Raw genomic sequence first — 22779 nt, forward strand, 5'->3', positions numbered from 1 at the left:
TTCTACAAATATAATGAAGTTACTGAAGGATTCAGTGTGGCCAAAAAGCATGATTACTACTCCACTCTGCTCTCTGTTTTTATGATCCCCAGCAAGCTGATCTAATTGTTTACTCAAGAGTTCCTAGAAATGGAGAAGCTGAAGAAGTTCATCTAATGGTAGAAATTTCAGGGCTAATAACAAACCACAAATCAGGGGACACTTGGTGGCTCAGTCGTTAAGTGTCTGCCTTTGCCTCAGGTCGAGATCCCAGGGTCCTGGGATCGAGCCCCACATCGGGCTCCCTGCTCTGCAGGAAGCCTACTTCTCCCTCTCCCATTCCCCCTGCTTGTATTCCCTCTCTTGCTGTCTCTCTCTCCCTCTCTCTGTTAAATAAATAAATAAACACACACACACACACACACACAGACACATCATCAACTCTCAGCTGTCCTCATTTCTACTTGCTACTCTCTCTGGGCATGAGAATATGTGTGACAGTATTATACTGTATAAACATAGAACTGTATTCTGCTTATCCCATATACATTGATTGATTGATTGATTGATTGATTGATTAAACATGTATTGAATTCCAGAACATTTGCAAGGAATAAGAAATATAAACACAAATAATAATAAGATCTGTGCCCTTCATTCTTGGAACTCACATCCTACTTGGGAAATCCATCCTGCCAACTACAGGCAATCTGAGAAATACTTTAACAGAAGATGTAGGCCATTGTGTATGTATGGAATGTTTGGAGACACTTTGAATAGGAAATCCAAGATTAAAGGTATTGTCCAATAATACCTATATTACAAACATATTGGGAAGTCTATTTTGTGAAACAGGAGACTGGAGGTGAGTCAATAGACTGTTGTACATTGTTGATAAGTTCAGACCTTACTGTGCACTTCCAATTTTTATTCATATTAAAGTTTTCAGATCTTTCATTGCCTTCAAATCATCATTTCAAGCTTCGTTATTATTCAGACACTGTAAAATGAAATTTTAGATCATAAAGTGTCCTTGAAAATAGAAACTTCTCACTATGATACTAATGTTTTAGTTTCTAGTCTTAAAACATTATAGTTTTTCATTTACATTTCTTATGTATACTCATTTAATAACCAACTTTAAATTCAGTAATCACATTTTCCCCTAAGCTTTGATTAGAACAATTATAGTAAATGAAAATAAGAAAGTAATTTCTGTAAAGAGATTCATAAAGCATCCTTTTCAAGCCATAAAGCAGCCTTCTGAATAGTTTTTTTTCAGCATTAGGTCTACCAAGAAAAAAAAAAAGATTCTATTCTGCTGAAGATAAACAGATCCAAAATGCTTTCATTGTCTGCTCATCTTTTTCTGAGTCTAGCCTGGTATGAAGGCTTAGCACACAAAATATACCCAATAAATGCTGTTGAGTGAGTATCTGGCTCTCTTTCTGAGGCTAAAAAGGTAGAAGCATCAGTAGAAAGTCCCCCTTAGAGGGGCGCCTGGGTGGCTCAGTTGACTAAGTGTCTGCCTTTGGCTCAAGACATGATCAGGGTTCTGGGATCAAGCCCTATGTCAGGCTTCCTGCTCAGCAGGGAGTTTGCTTCTTCCTCGCCCCTCCCTCCCCTCCCCTTTGCCCCCACTTGCACACCCTCCCCTCCACCGCTGGTGTTCTCTCATTCTTTCTCAAATGAATAAGTTAAAAAATTTTTTAAAACTTCCCTCTAAAATAGAAAGCTTGTGAACAGATAAATGAAATAGAAAAGACAGATGATTGAATGTTTTACATCTACCCAATATTTCTTTAGCCCCCTACCTTTGGCCCATGTTTACTTTGGGTTTACCTTACAAAACAATATGCATCAGCACACACCTAAGGGAAATCTCTGCGAAGATGGCCATACCAACTTATTGTTTGATAACACATGACTGAATATTTTCTGTCAACTCACTGTGGTACAATTAACACTGAAGGTATTATTCCTAGTTACATAATTCCCACACACCGCCATCCTGAGTATTGTGTTGTTTTAAGTTATGCCAACAGGATGTAAGGGGTGGGGGGCTACAAACAACTTGATTAGCAGAATTTTTATAACATCTTTTATTTGTTGTGGAAAAGCCAACCAAACCACTAGCCATGTTTCATGAAGGCCCATGGACGACCAAGTTGTCTATACAGCTCTGTTAGGCTGGGAGACAGTTCAGTATTTTTTTAGTGTGTGGGTCCCTCTAATTCAGATTCTCTCTCAAAAAGCAGAAGGACTGAGGGGCACCTGGGTGGCTCAATCAGTTAAGTGACTGCCTCTTGATTTCAGCTCAGGTCATGATCTCAAGATCCCAAGATCAAGCCCTGCATCGTCAGGCTCCATGCCCAGCAAGAGCCTGCTTAAGACTGTCTCTCTCCCTCTCCTTCTGCCCACCCTCCTGCATACGAGGGCATGTTTGCTCTCTGTCTCTCTCAAAAAGAAAAAAATGTGGTAAGATTGAGGAAATGGTCTTTCACTGTTTATTCTATCTTTATTCTTTCATCTCCAAATGCCTCAAATGTTTCCCCACACACATACATACGCACACTCACCCAGACACATGCACTCATGCAGACATACACATGCATATATACACAGTCACAGAAGTAGGAAGGAAGGTAAGATTTGTCACAATAACAACGACACAAAATCACTGTGCCTTAAAGCAGATAGTTTATTTCTCTCCCAGGTAAAAATCTGAATGTAGGCAAATCAGGCTCTGCTTCACAAGGCAGAGCTTTTTCCTTGTTACTCCACTGTATATGGGCTCCATTCCTAAGGGCATTACTCTAGCCACAACACCTGCAGGTTAGCCAACTGGAGGGGCAAAGGCAGAAGTATAGAGAAAGGTCAGGAAACAGAGTATCTGTCCTTCAAAGAAGTTTCCCAGAGCTTACATACAACACTTCTACTTACAGCTCTTTGGTCTGAATCTAATAACACATCCACACTCAGCCACAGTGGGAACTCAGAAATGTGATTTTGATTTTCCATAGTGTGTTCCCAGCTGACACATTTCGATGGTATTCCTGAGAACAGAGGGAGAATGGGTATTGGCAAATAACTAGCAAGCCGTCGTGGGGTTGGTTTCTCCCAACTATCCTTCCCATGACAGAATGAGTGGGATTTCATACTCAGACCATTCGGGGCAAATTCCTTTCCTTCTCCACCCACCCTGCTCTACCTTTTCCTCTACCTTTTAATCCACCAAGAACATTATTCTTATGTATCCAGACACACTTCTGCTCAGAGGAGCAAAGAAGGGAGCAATTAGTGAAGGACAGATTACTTTTCCTATTTAAGCTACTGGGTACTACAAATTCAAATAGGAGGATCTGAGCCAAGTCTAATCCTCTGCTTTTGTGTTTGCTATCTAAATTGAGACCACTGTCAGTTTTAATTGAACATAAAATCTCCTGTTTGATCCTAAGCAGGAGAATAGGGTTTTCATTTGCTAGTCAGTGGATTTTGGATTTCTTCTCCAAAGAGGCTAAACTTCAGTGATAATTACAGTATTATCTCATTCAAATGAAGGTCTGGAACATTTAATATTCTCTGGGACATAGCGACCTCTGTGGGCAGCAGAACCAGTCATTTAAATATATATTTAGCTGCAAACATAGCCCTGGTTATGTAGACTGTTGTTCTCACACTTCACAAAGCACTACGGGTACCTTTGAAATCATAGCTTTGAAGAACAGAACAAAGCATGAAGAACCCACATATCCCCAAGCACACATCCATTCCACCTGTGTTTTTTATCAGGGGTTCTACGTGAGCTATTGTTTAAAGAAAAATGTCCATGGCTTTCAAATATTTGACCTCATTGTTCTCCATCAAATTTTATTTCTTATGGATTTGTTTCTTGTGGACATCGTAGCCTTGAACTTCCCAGGACTTTCAGGAGTTAGTGGAGAAGGGTACAAAGAAGGGATGTACTGGGAAACCTTCTGCTCACTTGTCATCGTGACGTATTTTTGAAAACTTACGTATTTAGAAAGATCACAATGATTCCGGCAAATTTTGCTCCAGAAAACAGAGCTTCCTCCTTGTTATTCCATCTTGCATGAGCTCCATTCCCAAGAGTGTTCCCCTAGCCACATTCCTGGCAGGTGAGCCAATGGGAGGGGTAATGGCAGGAGGGTGGGGAAAGGGCAGGTAACAGAGCAGCTGTCCTCTAATTATCTAGATTACTGAGACTGTATGAGTAAGCATTTTTGTCTCCCTAGCAGTCACAATGTATGTGTATAATTAAAATTCTTTTTTTTTCAGTCATTTACATTTTGCTTTGTAATTCTTAAGACTTTTTTATTGTATGAATGTATCTGTTGCCTGAAATAAATGAATATTTCTAACTAGGTCAACATACACAGCGGAAATGATGACCGACCAACAAGACCTGGGAAATTTGCATATTACAGCTGCACCACAACTTTATTGTTTGCTTCTACTATCAGAATCCTCTTGGCAGTCCCACTTCATCGGTCAAATATTCCATTGGGACAAAAAAGAGCGAAAGCCTATGTAGTCCTTTTGTCGTTAATTATAAAAATCCAATCTTTTCTTCCTGGGAGATCAGCTACTTAAAAAACACATCTCCAAAAGAATAGTTAAGGGTTCTAGTCTAAATAAAATATTCTAAGAATTTATTTCTCTCAGCATCTGTTTCTTCATTTTCCAGCTCGTATTTTTTCATGGCAACAAAATAGCGAATGAAAGTTTCCCCCAGGGCCTGTCTCAGGCACTGATCTTCCTCCAGTGCTACAAGAGCGTCTTCCAGTTTCAAAGGGATCTCGGCAGATTTGGCCTGACAGAAGTCCATGCTGTCATTGGGACCGGCCAGGACACCATCACTGCTTTGAAGTCCATCCAAGCCCGCAGCAACCGTCGCCGCCAGCACCAGGTATGGATTTGCAGTCGCGGAGCCCAGTTTATTTTCTATCCGGCTGCCTTTCTCTCCGTGACACTTGATATTAAAAGCACAGCTATTGTCATTGTATCCCCATGTTGTAGGCACACTCTCCTTGAGGTCTTTACTCTCCTTGGAATAACGCTTCCGGCAGCTAACAGCAGGAGCCATCAGGCAGCTGAGAGCAGCAGAGTGCTTCAAGAGCCCTGCCAACCATTTTTTCCCAGTGATCGTGAGCTCCTCAACTCCAGAATTGCTGCAAAACATATTTTTCTTCCCCCCGACATCCCAGAGACTGTGAGACAAAATTCCTGAATTGCAGAATCCGGTCTCAATGAAAAAACTGGCGATGTAATTATATTTCCTCGCAACTTCTTTGACACCTGTTCGGAGGGTGAATGCATTATCAGCTGCACTGATGCCAAATTCAGGCAAAAAACAGATTTCCATCTGACCGGGCCTGGTAGAGGAGGAAAAACTCTCGACATTGGCTCCAGTGTGATACAAACCATCAACGAGCTCCTGGATGAAAGGCTGGTCATGATTATTTAGCAGTGTTGAAGCAGGGAAAGAGATGGTCTTTGAATTGATAATTTCGGGCACAGCAAAAATGCAAAAATCATAGATGAAGGCAGAGAGCAGGGAAAAGCCAGCGTCCTGCAGCTGGCTCAGCTGCCTTTTGGCGATGTACCGTGGGGAAGTCAAAAGAGGCTCACCAGTCACAGTGAACGTGTCACATATCACTCTGGCAGTTCTCTCAGCCCATGGCAAAACCCGGAAGGTTGAGAGCTCCGGCATCAGGACGATGTCACTATTAAAACACGTTGCTCTTATGTGATCCACTTCATCGTCCTTAGGATTCGGTATCAGTTCCAGATAACCTCGGGGCATGCAGACGCCATGGATGACTTTTTCCTGAGGAAATTAAAGGTCAGAGCAATCAGGTTTTGACCCTTGAAAGCAAACGAAAGGGTGGGGGTGGGGAGACACATTGCTCATGAGGAAAAAAAAATATGTCTTTAACATCCGTTGGTTAACATTAGCTTAATATCAAATAAATTCTAAATATTTTTTTTTCAGATGTATTTATTTAGGGAAGCCTGGGTGGCTCAGTGGGTTAAGCCTCCGCCTTCGGCTCAGGTCATGATCTCAGGGTCCTGGGATCAAGCCCTGCTCAGACTCTCTGCTCAGCAGAGAATCCCCCCCGCCCTCACCGCCTGCCTCTCTGCCTACTTGTGATTTCTGTCTGTTAAATAAATAAATAAAATCTTTTTTTTTAAAGATGTATTTATTTATTTGAGATAAACAGAGAGCAGTGAGGGCCATGGGCAGAGGGAATGAGAGAGAGAGAGTTTCCTCAAGCAGACTCCCTGCTGACAGGAAGCCCCCACTCAGAATTGATCCCATGACATCATGACCTGAGCTGAAACCAAGAGTTGCGTGCTTAACCAACTGAGCCACCCAGGGGCCCCCAAATTTAAAATATTTTTAAAATAAATCCCAAGTTACTTTTATAAACAACTCTTAATATTTTTAGCCTGAAAGGCTTTATATGTTTTGGGATCTGAAAATAGCAGTCATTAAATAAAAGGTACAATAATAAAGGAAATGTCTTTATAGCAAATGACAAAGGTAAAGCCTTGTGAAATGGTTTGAAATGATCATAACCTAGTCCTTTTTAAAGCACTTTTTATTTTATGGCATAGTTGCTAATATCTCAGCTAAGGTTTTATTTTTGGCTTATTTTGTTGTAATCCCTGTAGTTAACTGAGAATCTTCAGTCCTTCCAGGAACTTGACAGTGGTCAGTCCTAGGACACACACAACAGTCATCCTAAGGACCCTGGTCTGGCTGTCATCCAGAGGTCCCAGGTCTGCTGACAGCGGCACTCCTCTCTTCATCCACTTACACAACCCACTAAGAATGAATACATAACAGCCTCACAGTCCCCGAAACTTGGCCTGTGAGCATGGACCTAGATCTCCAAAGCTATTGTTCCAAAACATGTTATCGCCTTCAAGTCAGCCACGAACTGAGTGTCAACAAGTCTGACTTCTAGGCCTAACTCTTTCATTCATCACTTGCGTGAAGTTAGGCAAATCACTGGACTGAGTGAGTCGGCTTCCATGTCTGTGTAACAAACGTGTGAGGCTCGATGTTGGCTAAGGCACTCTCTAGCCATAGACCTCTTAGGGTCAGTGTATTTGGTCATTCATTTAACTTTTGCTTTGTGCCAAACAACAGGGACATGATGAGGTTATAAAGTTGAGCAAACACGTTAAAACGGTTTCTAGAAATGATGTCATAGCAATATAACAAAGCTTCATGCGTTGAAGTTTACATTAATGGTAGGGGAGAAGCTAACTGTAAGGTTTGGTTCCCATTCTGTCAGTGCGTATCATGAGGTTAATAACACATGCTAACATTCTGTAAGCCAAATTGTTTCTTCTATTACCTCCAGTCCCAAAGAGCATGGCTACCAAAGACAGATGCTAACAGGGACCAGGCTACTGGTCCCTCTTCTGCCTTTGACCATGAGCCCCTGCACTTCCTCATATCTGTACCTATACTTTCAAATGCCATTTGACTTGACTGATCCAAATTTGCTTTTGCCACTAATAAAGTTGAGAAAGTCAAGCACTATTCACTGCCTGCTTAATTTTTTCAGTTCCCTCAAGGACCTGTACACAGACACACACACACACACACACACACACACACACACACACACAGGCATTGTGGAATTTCAGAGTACTTTAGTATGAAATCCTTTCATTTGAATTTTTACTATAAGAAATAATGATATTTCCTTACTTTTCAATTTTTTAGTTTGAAAATCCATGTTAGTTCCGTATATCCCTAAAACAAAGGGTAATGTATTTTATTCAGGAGATTTCCAAGAGTTCCTGCAATTGAAATCTGTGTTTGTATTCACCTGGTTGTGAACAATCGGGAAGAACTTGTTACATTTCATTCCGCTAGGCCTTCACAGATTTAAAGAATAGGAAAAAGTCGAACTTTTTTCTTCAAACTATTTAATCTGTATTTTTCTGAGCACTCTTTTTTAACACTGTCATTTTCTTTGTTCTTTTTTGAACATTCTGAATTCAAACGACTCTTTATTAGTAGTGGGAAATATATAAATATACATAAACATGTCTTGCTCATGACAACTAATGAAGTTATCTTCACAAGTGTTTATAAATACAAAGTATTGGGACAACTTCACACTCTAATATAGATCACCAGGGATTCAATAAAAACTCTAGCAAAATAGCTCAAATCTCTATGATAACTGAAATTTGGATCACAGTACAGGCCACCGAAGAATTAGTTATAAATTCTGTGGCAATACATCATGTTTTGATTAGATCAAAGATAGAAAGAATCTACATTATCTGCATATAATTTAAATAAAAACTAGTCTTTTGCTAGAACAGAGACAGTTGGTTGTAAGGTTTAATCAGCTAATGTTTGTAAGGCATTTAGCACAGTGCCAGGCATATGATAAGTTTTCTTTAAAAAGTAGATACCATCTGGGGCACCTTGGTGGCTCACTGGGTTAAGCCTCTGCCTTCAATCAGGTCATGATCTCAGGGTCTTGGGATAGAGCCCCACATCGCATCGGGCTCTCTGCTCAGCCGTCTGTTCATCTAAGGGCCTCTAGGAACTTGCCCTTCTGTCACAAATTTTCCCTTTCTCTCCCCCAAAATGCTGTGATTGCTTACTGGCTCTAGAGCTAAATAGATGTTTACAGGATCCTGAGCAGTCTCCTTCTCAGTTAAAATGAACAAAGGTAGTAAAATTCTCAAACTCATCAAAGACTGGGGGAAAAGAAATTGAGCACTACAGACTACAGTAGAGAGTTTTAAAATTTGAACTCTGGAGTTGTTTGAGAAACACCTTGCTTTTGCTCCATGAGATTTTAAGTGTTTATGAAGTGTGAAAAAAAAATCTAATTCAAATTCTAAGTCTTGAAGCTAAACCTTCTTCATAACAGATATTTCTTCCAGTTAGGGGCTGATTTCAGAGGAAGTTTTTCTGTAGAAGTCACTCCCCCTGTGCTCTTCAAGGTTGTAAAAATTCAGTCCCCTTGCAGAATCTGTGCTAATTATGTCACAAAAGCCAGTCTATTTGGAGGTAAATATTAATGTCAGCCGTGAATCTCCTTCCTCCTCTCTCTCTCTGCCTGCCTCTCTGCCCACTTGTGATCTCTCTCTCTCTGTTAAATAAATAAATTAAAAAAAAAAAAAGGAAAAGGAAAAGAAGGAGGAGGAGAAGGGGAAGGAGGAGTATTGTAACTGGAAGTGAAGAATCAGAGGTGAACATCCCAACTCTGCCTGTAGTTGCCTGTGTAATTTGAGAACACTTTCCTTAACTTCTCTGGGCCTCCCTTCACTCATTTATAAATGAAGAAGATGGGTTATATTACCTCCTGTATTTCCCTGCAATAATTTTTAAATTGACATTTTATTTTCCACAAACAGAAAAATGTTTAAAAATTACTTTAGAAAGATTGAAATTACTTTCACTAAGTTATAGGCAAATTCAAATCATGCATCCACTCTTCGTTTAATGAGTTCCCCATACAGAATTGTATTTATATCAGGCTCATGTTCTTTATATTGTTTTGCACAGTTGAACTTAGTTTTTATGTCCATTTGCAATGAATTTCACAAAATGAATTATTTAATTTTTAATTACAAATACTCATGATGTAAATATTCACTATTACCTATAACTTCACAAGTTCCAAAATGAATTCAAAGTGTTTTGCTAAAAAATAAATAGATACTCTATGATCATTAAATAAAATAAAATAATGACTAGGTAATGAAAGGAGAAAGTGAGTTTGTATATGCAAATTAAGACAAAAAATAAATACAGAGATTGAGAAGTATGATGTTATATTAAAATTCTTATGATAGACAAACTTTTTCCCTGCATAAACTCCAGAAGAAAAAAATTGATTCTAATACATTGGACATTGAATGAGATAATGGAAAGTATTTTCAATAGTATTTAAAAAAAGAATTGCAGACGTTTTCTTTTTATGTCAATTTTATCAATCCCCAGCAAGTGGAGAGAGCATATTAAATTATATTTTCATTAAAGAGTTTCTTTGAGGAACTAGAATAATACTCTAAATATGTAGCTTTGAGATGCCATTAGTGGAATAAATGATTAGGATTTGACAAAAACTGAATAGCAAGCAGTTTTATATTGAGGTCTCTGGCAAGTGCCTGAGATGTCAGTTGTGTTTTCTTATTGATTGAAAGAAATTCATATAAATTAGATTCTCGGTCTATTCACAGGAAATTTCACATTTTCTTGTCAAAATTAACCAACATGTATTCTTGCATGGATGAAGAGAAAGCAAGCAGGTCTAAAGGATTTCTTAAGAGACAAATTTGGGGGGTCCATTTCCTTTTTTTTTTTTCGTTATTATTATTAAGTAGAGTTGACATAAATATTTTATCAGTTTCAAGTGTACACCACAGTGATTCAACAATTGTACACGTTATACTGTGCTCACCAAGATAAGTGTAGTCAACGTCTATCACCATACAATGTTACTACAATATTATTGATTCTATTCCCTTTACTATATTCTTCATCCCTGTGACTTAATTCTAACTGGAAGTTTTATACCTTTTAATTGCCTTCACCCAGGGCACCTGGGTGTGGCTCAGTGGGTTAAAGCCTCTGCCTTCAGGTCATGATCCCAGGGTCCTGGGATTGAGCCCCGCATCGGGCTCTCCGCTTAGCGGGGAGCCTGCTTTCTCCTCTCTCTCTCTGCCTGCCTCTCTGCCTACTTGTGATCTCTGTCTGTCAAATAAATAAATAAAATTAAAAAAAAAATACTTGGTTTTAATTGCCTTCACCCATTCTGGAAACGATCAGTTTGTTCTCTGCATTCATGAGTCTGTTTCAGTTTGTTTGTTCATTTGTTTTGTTTTGTTTTTTCAGGTTCCACATGTAAGTGAAGTCATATAGTATTTGTCTTTCTTTGTCTGACTTACTTCACTTAACCTAATACCCTCTAGCTCCATCCATGTTGTCACAAATGGCAAGATCTCATCCTTTTTATAGCTGAGAAATATTCCATTGCATATATACACCACATCTTCTTTATCTATTCACTTATAATGGACATTTGGGCTGCTTCCATATCTTAGCTATTCTAAATAATGCTGCAATAAACATAGGGGTACATATATCTTCCTAAATTGGTATTTTCATTTTTGCAGAGTAAATACCCAGTAATAGAATTACTGGATGGTATAGTATTTCTACTTATAATTTTTTGAGGAACCCTCATCCTGTGATTTTCCATAGTGTTTCCACCAATTTACATTGCCATCAATAGTACACAAGGGTTTCCTTTTCTCCACATCCTTGCCAACACTTGCTATTTCTTGTCTTTTTGATACCAGCCATTCTGACTAGTGTGAGGTAATATCTCATTGTCATCTTGATTTGCATTTCTCTGATGATGAGTGAAGTTGAGCATTTTTAAAAAACAAATTTGAACCTGTTAGAATTCTTTTAAAAAGTATTTTTGAAGGTGCCCACTTTTTCTCAACATAAAACAAATGAGAAAATTACAATTTTGTATTAAAGTGATAAAAATAATCTATACCTTAGAAATAAAGTTAGAGGTGGCTTAACTTTTGTACTTTCATATATAATACTGACTGATGTCCCTTCCTTCTAAGAAATGTTTCAGGGACACAATAAATCAGTTATTAAAATACATGACATAAACTGAAAAAAAATTTCAGAAAGTCTCAAAATATATCCAAAAATACAATATTCTCAATATCACTATTTTCAAGAATTTAATGGTATTTATTAAGTCATCCAACAACAACAGGGTATTTTCTTATCAGAATTAGAAGCTGAAAGGGATGTTTTTTTATCTAGCAAATTCTTTCTATTTAATCTTTTTTTTTTTTCCATTTTATATCTGCTCTTGGGTCTTCTGTTGCAATTTTCTCATGTCAACCCAAATATAATCTCCATAATTGCAATAAGAGAGAAAAGATAATTCTATGGAGGGGAAATTATTCAAGGCAGAAAGACTAAAATTACCAGTCTTAATTAGTTTTATATTTCTATTGGGTAAAGGAATTGTTATTTGGGCCCTGAAAGTGTATGTTCAGCCCCTTAGGGAGCAGTAATGTGTTTGGGGAGGGACAAGGGAAAAAAACAAAGTAAATTACTGGTTTTCAGCTTTAATTACTGTATAGATTACAAGAAAATAAGAGTTATAAGGACCATTTGCTTGCTCATGGTCATGAAATTACATTCACTCATAACTCTACCTGTAAAACTCACTTGGAAAAAGTGTGCAGGGATACTCTTAGATCTGGACACACCATGGAGGTCTGTTGCTTCAAATCGCACAAACTGAAGGTGATTTTTGGCCATCTCTTGTTTAATGTGCTTCATTCTAGAGGAAAGATGAGGTGTGGTCGGAATTTGAGTGCCGTCCCTGGTGTTATCTGTAAGATAGAAGATGGCCCTAAGTCATTAGATCATGATGAACAGAAAAGCAAAAGGAGACTACAGAGAGCGACTTTGTCATCATGATTGTTAACAAAATCATCATATACTCTTATCATTGACTTACAGGTAGAGATCTTAACCTTTCTTACCCGGCTTTTACCATAGTCCCAAGAACACAGTCATTAAACAGCCTAAGCGATTATTTATAAAGCACTTGGGGTTAAGCGAAAATTAACATTATTTGAATAAGCATAGAGCAATATCATATGCAAATACTTACTGAAAATGCCTTTGCTTATGGAAATTAGGATACATTTGCATAACGTGACAGCTTAGGCACCATACAGGTCTGTGTACAGATAACTATCACTGCAAAGACTGAGTTTCTTGCACCAACTGGTAATACTTAAGGTTCCTGTATGATTAAAGGCAAAATTGTTTGGTTTTGTTTACCTTGTGCAGATTTGCATTTTTTGTTTTTGTTTTGTTTGCCAAAAGGGATTTATGGCATCTGAATCTCTGTCAAATTTAAACTTAAAAATCGTTATCAATGAGCAAACGAAATTGTTTTTCAAGGATGAGACTGTAAGAGATGAAAAATCTAGACTGAAAACCAGAAACCTAAATATGTATATTTAAAATAGACTGCAAATTCTAAAACCTCAGAGCTAGAAGAGAGTTTGGCAATAAATCACCTCAGCCAACCAATTTGCTAGCTTGCAAGCAAATTGCACCCAGAGAGGTGCAGTGAGGTAATCCAAATCACTCTCTGTTCGTTGTCAAAAATTGAAGCTACAAACCAAACCTCTTAACTCCCAGTGGGTGGCTCATTACCAGAAAATGAATGAATATATCCAAAACATTTAAAAGGTCAGGCACGTAGTACACATCACAAATGTTAGCTACCGTCCAAACTTTCAAAAGAGGCAGCAGACTGTAGAGATTCAGCATAAACACCAAAGCCATCTGCCTCCCTCAGAATCCTGCCTGTGCCCTAGACACTTCCTTACTTCTCTGAGGCTGGGCTTTCTCATTGATTCAATATTATCCACTTTATAGGCTTGTTGTGATGATTAAACAAGTTATTTAACAGTTCCTGGCAGACATTAAGCACCATATAAATGCTTCTTAAATACGTAAAGTGAACACAATTACTCTAGCCTTAGTAATGGTACCATGATCATGTCTGAATCTGAACATCCATCAATCTGTCACATCACTGATGCTGAGCACCTATAATTTTAAAGTGATACCTGAATATCCTTTTCTGAAATATAATTGGCTTTTAAAATAAGCATAAAGATTGACAGTTTAAAAACAGAGATTAAGTAGATTTTAAGTACATGAAGCATGAGGAAAACAAATTACTGGTTCCACCTATACAAATATATTAGAGATAATGTCCTGTCACTGATACATTTGGCTACTCTGAGACTCCTGAGGCTTTATAACTACCTTCCATTTAACACAAACAATTAAGCTGTAGCAATTACAATGTTTCATGCTAAATTAGCAGTTGCTGTCTTCCCAACCTATCCTGAAGTATTGAGTGTTCTGCCGAAGTCAAACAATTCTCTTTAAAGAAAATGCAAGTTATAAGCATTTTAAAATATGAAAAATTTCAGGCAAGCAGTATTCTAAAAATAATAAGGAATTACATACAAGCTATAAATATTTTAATAACATAAAAAAAATCGGTAAGCGTCTCCTACTAAAGGAGCAAAGACATTTTATTGGCTCACTAGTAATACAATCACAGACAATCTCATTAGTTCTTTGCTTTATCTGTATCTTCTAATGTTTCTACAATAAATATGAATTCTTTTAAAATAAGGAAAATATGCGTCCACTCAAGATGGGTTGTTTAGATACCATGTACTATTTATACTGGATATATATCTAGGAAGAAGCCAGAAAAAGCCCTGCCCTCATAGAGCTTTATATTATTGAATGGGAGAGCTATAGACAATACATACACCACCAAATGCAAAGGCGGTATATTTTGTCATTGTTGAAAGTGCTGAAAATAAATAAATATAATCGTCTGCAGTATTGATTCTATGAGACTTAATCACAATATAAACACTTGAAGATTGTCAAATTGCACTATAGCTGGACAGTATGTACATGAATTAATTTGCTAGGGCTGCCATAATAAATACCACAGACCAGGTGACTTAAACAGAAATTTATCTTCTTACAGTTCCAGAGGGTAGAAGTCAAAGGTCCAAGTGTCAACAGTGTTGGTTTCTTCTGAGAGTTTCTCTCATTGGCTAGTAAATTGCTTTCTTCTTCACATGATCTTCCCTCTGTGTGTGTTCTAATCTTCTCTTCGTATAAGGATACCAGTCATGTTGGATTTGGGCCCACGCTATAGACCTCATTTAACATTAATTACTTCTTTTAAAACTCTATCTCCAAATACAAACACCATGTGAGGCATGAGGGGATAAGACTCCAAACACCTATGAATTTAGGGGAGACACAATTCAACCCATAATAATATATCATCCTATTTCCATTTTCTTCAGAGTCCTTATCACCACCCACCATATTGTAAAATCATGTGCTTATGATTTCTGTCCTTCCTTTCTGTCCTTCCCAACTCACGTCAGTTCAAGGATGTCAGGAGAATAGAGGCTCAAATTTACTTGCTCCTCTATCCCCAGTACCTGCAGCCATACAGACATATCATAGATGCTCAATGACTATTCCTTTAATAAGGGGGTGTGTGGGTAAATTAATTAATTAATACACCCTGTGTGATTTGACCTTGTCTAATTAACAAGTGGAATTGGTATCACATATTTCAGTGAGTATATTAAGTACCATCTCATTCATTTGAAAGTTTAATTCTTTCACCAAATATGAGAACTCTATCCAATCTAAGTTCATTTTCAAGGAATCAACTAATCGTACTGAATCATTGTCTGAATTTCTTTTCTTCAAATAAATCATACTTGTTAGTTACAATTAAACCTTTTGGTCAGACCTTCCCAGATGCACATGATGAATAGCGGACAGATAATTGCTAGTTCAGGGACTCATTTGTTTTTCTTACAGTATGGTTCCTGGGAGGTGTTCTCCTTTCCCATCCCCTCAGAGAACCAATAAATTAAATCAATCTGCTTTTACAGAGAAAATTTTCCTACTGTGAGTGTTCACGAGGAAAAAAATAAGAAAACACTAACAAAAAAAAAGTTAAAAGTTAAAATAAAACCTCAAAGCTCTCTAGCAATTAGAGGGCCTTGGAGAAATGTTGTCTGTATTCAAGTGACAGTAAGACATATTTCAGTTATAGAGAACAAGCCATGGTCACTTATAAAAGGCAGATTAAATAGGCATTTGAGCTTTCAGAAATACCAACTCAAAAAAGAGAAAAGTGCATTCAAGAATATACTCTGAAACACATTGAGTTTATGGAATGTCTGGGATGATCTGCCAAACTCCTTTCCCAGAGCCTGCCTCTTCTTCCATGTGGCTAGTCTAAGAGACACCCTCTTAGCAAGTGTGCCCCAGTCTCCAGCCATATCATGTTAGCCCAGGTGGCAGAATAACCAAGTAAAAGCAGTAACAAAAGCAAAAACAATAAAAAAGTGGGGAGGGGGAGCTTTTCTTTGAAAAAAAAAATTTTTTTTAAGTCAAAGTGGTATCACAGAGAAGAAAACACAATGTCAAAATTTTAACACACTGATTGCAGAGTAGATTTTCTATTTATCTTTAAATTCTGTATTGATGACTTTTTTGAAGCTATCAACTTATTGGTGCTTTGGGCCTGTAAAAATCTTAATCTAGCCTAGGGCCAAAAGGAGGGAGCTTCTGAACGAACCAAGTCAGGTTTAATAATGATACCCATTATCTTAGTCACAGTCCGTTGGTGCAAAGAGAGCTCACCACATGAGTTCGTTCTTCAGATTCTTTTGATATAAGACTAAGAAATGGTCAATTTCATCTATTTTATGGCTGAGTCTATATAAAACAAGGGTCACAAATGGCAGAAGAACCAAGGTGGTCTGGAGATACTTTCTTACTAGTTGTCCCAGTGTTTGAAACATTTATGATAGTCAACACCTATATATCTGAAAATTTTGTACAAAAATCTTGAGTTCAAGCTTCTCTTAAAGAAACTAAATTTGGTAACACTGGGTGGTTATTTCTCCATAGTGACCACTGGCTAGAGGTCTGAGATGGCCTGAAATGGGGCATGTGTCCTTTAATCCATGGATTGGCAAACGTTTTCTCTAAAGGGCCAGATAATAAATATTTGCACGTTTGTAAGACATTTGGTATCTGTTGCAACTTCTCAACTGTGCCATTGTAACACAAAAGCAGTCATAGACAATATATAAACTTTATTTACCAAAAACATCCAGCAGACTGAATCTGGCCTGTGGGCCAGTTGTCAACCTCTGTGATAGTTTCTCACAAGCCTGCCTCATTGACTGGTTCCTTACACTAGCCATCTCAGTCATTTGCATTATTTACCTGGCCCCTGTGGCATTTGGATTGACAGCATCTGATGCTAGGCTGTCAGTGCTCCTCTCCATTTCATGGAGAATTTCACAAAGCCAACGCACACAGAAGCGCACAGATGAGAGACGCTGTTGTTGGCAGAACAGCCCGCAAAGATGTTCACATCCTAAACTCTGAAACCTGTAGAATATGTCAAACTGCAGGCCCTAAGGGACTTTGCAAATGCAAATAAGGCTATAACCCTTAAAATAGGGATATTGTCTTGGATTATCCAGAGTTCTTAAAAGCAGCCAACTTTCTCCAGCTGTAGGCAGAAAAGAGGTGTGAAAGAACGAGAATTTCAAGAGGTTCCAAACATTAAGTATTTGAGGGATGTCTTGGTCCTGAGACACCAGACCAGAACAAGGTTTCCAGGTGCTAAGGGCCACCCCAGTGGACAGTCAGCAATCCTACAACCCCAACAAACTGGATTCTCCCAACAATCTGAGCACTCCCTAGAGTCTCTGGGTAAGAATCCAGATGGCCAAGACCTTGACTTCAACCTTGCAAAATCTGAATCAGAGAAACCAGCTGAGACATCCCAGTTAACATATGGAATCCTGACATTCACTTCCCAGGCTCTAGCTCCTCCTTAAGCCCTGTGTGTCATAAAGAATTTAGTCTTGCGAAAGGAGACCTCTTTAGTCTCGGCTCCTGGAAGATAATCTGGAATGTCCTGCCTGACAAGACTGTGTTAGTTTACATGGGGCTTCTGGGCCACACTAGAAAAGCTAATAATGTCATTTATCCTGGGAGCTTTGAATCATGTGATATCAGCTTGACTCCCAGGGAAGCCAGAGACTGAGGTCAGCCACATGAAACCCCACTATGGAGTCCCTCCCCCCCAAAAAAATACTCTGGACACCAAGACTCAGGTAAGTATCCTGTGGTTGTCAATACTCCAAGCATATCATCACATATCATTGCCAAAAGAGTGGTCCTGTCCATGACTCCTCTGGTAGAAGACAAATGGAAGCTCTATGCTTGAACTTTCCTGTACTCTCCCTGCTGGGTCTCTTCCCTTGGCTGATTTTCATCTGTATTCTGTCACTGTAATAAACCATAACCTTGAGTATAAGACCTTTCAGTGACTTCTGTGAGTCCTTGAGCAAATTATCAAAACTAGGGTTAGTCTTGTGGAGTTCCCTAACTTGCAATTGGTGTCACTAGTGAGGGTAGCCTGGCGGACACTGTCTTTCTAACTTCACACCCTGCTATATTTCTGTCTTTCCAAACCTTATTTATTCAACCCTTTCATGATGGATTCCCTTATGGAATACATACCTCATTTTAACTAATTTCCACTTAACTTGGATCCCAGAGATTTTTGACAAATACACTGATAGGCCAAAATCATTGTATTACTGTTAATAAGCCAGAAACTTAGAATAACAAAATTTCACTTTTAGAAAAGACTAGAAAGATCATCCATTGCAACCCTTCCATTTTCTAGATGAAAGTCTAGTGGTTAAAGAAAACTATATAGCCGTTTATAAACAATAGGTGTATAAATTCTTCTGACTCCCAGACAACCATTCCTCAATCCATGCCACATTAACATTAATTTAAATACAAATTTGGGATTAGTGGCTAGAATCTCGTGTCAGTTTGTTTCTGCGCCCTTACCCGTATGGTTGGAGTTTGTGTTAAATTCACGACAAGGAGCACTGGCTGAAGTTTTGAGGGGTGATGGTTTTATCCCTGTTGTCTGATTCTCGGAGTCCTTGTCATCTTGTGGCAGATAGGAGTCTGCGGAGCCAGCTCCCACAACTGGTTTGCTCATATCCTCCAATTTGTGGCACACCATTTGGTTTCTGATCCTTTCTTTAATAAAGAATGGAAAAATGTTAAAACACACTGCCTTTGTTTTCAACTGTCTTTTAACATGAGAAAATAATTTATTACTGGGCAGTGACATACCAAATGAAGGGCAGTGGGAATGACCTGCACTGGTCGTGGGCCATTAAGTGGTGTGTTGTCTGTACAAAATTTAAACTCTGGTTGCTTTTTACCATTACCATGCACTGGCCATTCCTATTACCCCTGCCTTGGAACACCACTGTTCCTGGATTAAGTCTCTTGTTGTTTGATTATCTCCTAGTTTCAGCACTGTTTCAGAATTTATTGAGTCTAGTTGGAATTCCAATATGTGATACGAAAACTTGTTCCACATCTTTACTATGGTCTCCCAAATCCTTAGTAATGATCTTTACACTCTGTCTTGGAGAAGAAACATGCTTCCCTTCTTCCATGTATGTTCCTTCTGTGGTGTTCTTTCTGCCCCCCCCACCACCACCCCCTACTTCTGCTCCTTTCAATTCTGAATATTTTGATTGGTTAATTTTATATATTTATGTTATACCTTGACATTTGCTATCTTTTATGTTGTCTATGTAGAAATAAACTTTAGGTCTTTGTTTTTGCTTCTCCCTTAGATGAAAAGAAAGTGTTTTATGAAAAGGAGAACAAAATAGAGATTGTTATTGGCATCATATTCCTGAGAGATCATAATAGCTAAGATACCTTTTGAGTTGGATATATCCATTTCTCCTACTTCAGTTGAGAAAACATGTTTTGTGACTTTCTTTCTTGTTCTTCTTAATTTACTCATCCTGCTGGCTTCAGTCTCATTGCTTTCATCTCTCGTATCCTGTAATAATTCACAGACAAAAAGGCAAATAACAGATCTTGCATGCAACTAAATTTGCATGTCAAGAAAGTACGACAATTGGAGAGCTGAGTTTTCAAGTGACTATAAGAGACTTTGATGATGAGGTAAATTTTGTCACCTCCACGTGCTCTGGAGTAATTCAAAATTAAGACCAACATTCTGCGTCCAGTCAGGGTATTCTGCACTCCTTTTATACATGGTATAGAATTGTCATTAAATAAGTTAAGATCTTGTCCAGTAAGTGAAGATTTCTATCCTTTTTTTTTTTAACTCTGGGATATTTTATATTATCAATTCCTAAAAATATTTTCTCAAATCCATGTCAGCTGCAAAGTCCTCTTTTTAAGAGTTCCATCTTTTGGGGCGCCTGGGTGGCTCAGTGGGTTAAAGCCTCTGCCCTTGGCTCAGGTCATGATCCCAGAGTCCTGGGATCGAGCCCCACATCGGGCTCTCTGACCCGCGGGGAGCCTGCTTCCTCCTCTCTCTCTGCCTGCCTCTCTGCCTAGTTGTGATTTCTCTCTGTCAAATAAATAAAATATTAAAAAAAAAAAAAGAGTTCCATCTTTTTTAGAATCTCTAACCTTTTGACCAGAAGCACAAGTACCTGAAGAATTCAATTTTATTCTTTTTTCTTACCCCATCCTTATTACATCAATATTCACTTTACTTCAAAAAAGCAGTTGCATTCATAAAATACTATTTTGCATATGTAAAACAAGTGTTATACTCAAACAATTCTTTAGCCTAGGAAAATCTAAAAGATATTTTAAAATGAAACAATCTAACTTTGACAATCTAGTTCTAATCCTTGACAGAATTCCTTGGTAGACGGACCTGTCAAGGACTATCCCCAGCAAGGAGCTGGGCAGTGAAGCAGGAGCGGAGGGTGAAGAGCAGAGACATCTCTGCATCAACAGTGGGCAGAATCACTCCTGATGTCCCAGAACACAAAAGCTAACACTGAAAAAAAAAAAAAAGAATAAGAAAGCTGACATTGGTATTTTTATGTTTTTTTACAAACTCTCATTGTAGTTTGAAGACAGCGGAGGAAAGGGGCAGGGGCAGGGTCAAAACTATAGTCTACAATGTTTTGAGCTATTATCTTTTTGAAGAGTAGACTCTGAAAGACTCCATATCTTGGAGCAACTTCTAAATACGTGTCCAGAGTGGTTTCTGGGGAACAGCTGTACTCATTTGTCAATACCAATTCAGCCTCCGAAAGCTAAAAGGAGAAAAAATAATTTAACTTGTGTTTATGTGTAATTAGGACACTTTGTTATTATTGTTACTATGTTTAAAAATATATATTTCATAGGACAAAATCTTTTTTGTTGTTTTAAAATCTCACATCTTGGAAAATTGTGGTCCTTTTTACTCCAAATAATTTTTTATTTGGATGATGTGATACTTATTGTGAGATATAGTAGTTTATTTTTTTCAAGCAGTTTATTATTTTATTTAAATACTTTTCCAGGGGCACCTGGGTGGCTCAGTGGGTTAAGCCTCTGCCTTGGGCTCAGTTCATGGTCTCAGGGTCCTGGGATCAAGTCCTGCCTCAGGCTCTCTGCTCAGCAGGGAGCCTGCTCCCCCCACCCAGCCCCCGCACCCCCACATGCCTCTCTGCCTACTTGTGATCTCTCTCTCTGTGTCAAATAAATAAACAAAAATTTAAAAAAAAAAAAAAAACACTTTTCCAATACACTTCTGATAGAATTCTGAAAGTGATTTACTGGCCTTATTTTACATATTCACCATTCCTAAAATGACATTGCTAGAAATACACATTAATTTCATCTTTTGTGTTTTTACAAATACATGTCTCTAACTTTATTAAGAAGTCTTGTTTAAGGGTGCTGGGTGGTGCAGTCAGTTAAGATTCTGACTCTTGGTTTTGGCTTGGGTCTCATGGGTCCTGAGACCCAGCACAGCATTGGGCTCAGCAGGGAATCTGCTTGAAGATTCTCTCTCCCTCTAGTCTCCCCACCTCTTGCACGCACACTTGTGCTCTCTCACTCTCTCTTTCTCAAAAAAATAAATAAGTCTTTAAAAAAAGAAGAAGAAGAAGTCTTGTTTAGAAATGAAATACTTGGTCAGGTGTATAAATATGAAAGGAAATTGAACAGACTAACATTTGTGTTTGTTTTACCCATTGGGAATCCTCTCACATACAAATTAAAGGAATCAAATGAAATACACTTTGGGATTTCTCTCAGCTTTAAACTCTAACCTGTAATTGAATAACAATGTGCTAAAACTGAGCACTTTGTCAGGCACAATTTCTCAACATAACCCTAAACAGAATCTCTATTTTACAAACGAGCAAAGTGAGACCCAGAATAACTTGCCCAAGGCCACAAGAGTGAAGGAGAGATGCAGTTTACAAACAGGTCTTCCAGTTTCCGAAATGCCATTCTACTTCCTAAATGCCAGAGATTCCAGTTTAAAGAAAGTTCATTTTAATAACATTCACCTGCTTTCACATAAACCGATCAAAAGGGAAAGTTTAAGAAAAAAACAAAGACAATTCAAATTCACCTAGTTACTAACCTGAGATTTGCATCAATAAAAGCCCAAGAACTAAGTCATAATAATGCCTCTGACTCTGTAATAGATGTTCAAAAGAATTTTTTTTCAAATGAAGAATACATTTAGTTCAGTCCTTTGAATTTTTTTTATAAACAAGGATGATCAAAGTATAGACAGAGTTCTAATAGCTGAACCTAATTTATTGGATCCCTGGTCTACCCTGCCCCCAGTAGAATGTTTTCATTCTCCTAAATCTCTCAGTTATATTTGGTTACAATATGATAATGTTTCAGTAAAAAAGCCTACTAGCCAAGATTCACAAAGTTTGGGTTCTGACTTTTCCACTAAGTAGCAAGTACTTCTGGAGCCTTGTTCTTCTCATCTGTAGACACGGCTATAAATATAAATATACCCAGCAAATATATTCACATTTTATAAGTATTTTCATTACCAGGCAATACTTTGTATTTCATTTAATATAACAACATCAAGAGAACATTTATAATTACCTACATTTTGCCAAAGCAGATATAGGTCCACAGAGGTTAAGTGATTTATTCAAGGTCATATGACTGACAAGGAAGAATGGGAATTCTTTAAGGAGGTTCCCACATCATTATCAGAAGTGAAGGAAATTTCACTT

At 38.1% G+C, this 22779-nt stretch overlaps 1 protein-coding gene across 20 annotated transcripts in view; it reads right to left on the reverse strand.

Annotated features, from left to right (window-relative positions):
* Positions 1-2656: 2656 nt before the first annotated feature.
* Positions 2657-22779, reverse strand: part of LGSN (lengsin, lens protein with glutamine synthetase domain) — a 134713-nt gene continuing 114590 nt past the window's right edge. For 19 of the 20 annotated variants that reach the window (XM_046005370.1, XM_046005365.1, XM_046005363.1 and 16 more), the window contains 4 exons: positions 19463-19589; positions 18566-18763; positions 12257-12423; positions 2657-5830 (listed from right to left, as the gene is read on the reverse strand). In XM_046005370.1, coding sequence (XP_045861326.1) covers positions 4631-5830; positions 12257-12423; positions 18566-18763; positions 19463-19589 — 1692 coding nt within the window. In that variant the 3' untranslated portion in view covers positions 2657-4630. Of the gene's footprint in view, positions 5831-12256; positions 12424-18565; positions 18764-19462; positions 19590-20444; positions 20571-22779 lie in introns of all 20 variants that reach the window. The other variant, XM_046005379.1, reaches the window with a different exon arrangement.

The sequence above is a fragment of the Meles meles genome, chromosome 5 (assembly GCF_922984935.1).
Source record: "Meles meles chromosome 5, mMelMel3.1 paternal haplotype, whole genome shotgun sequence".
In the NCBI taxonomy this organism is placed as follows: domain Eukaryota; kingdom Metazoa; phylum Chordata; class Mammalia; order Carnivora; family Mustelidae; genus Meles; species Meles meles.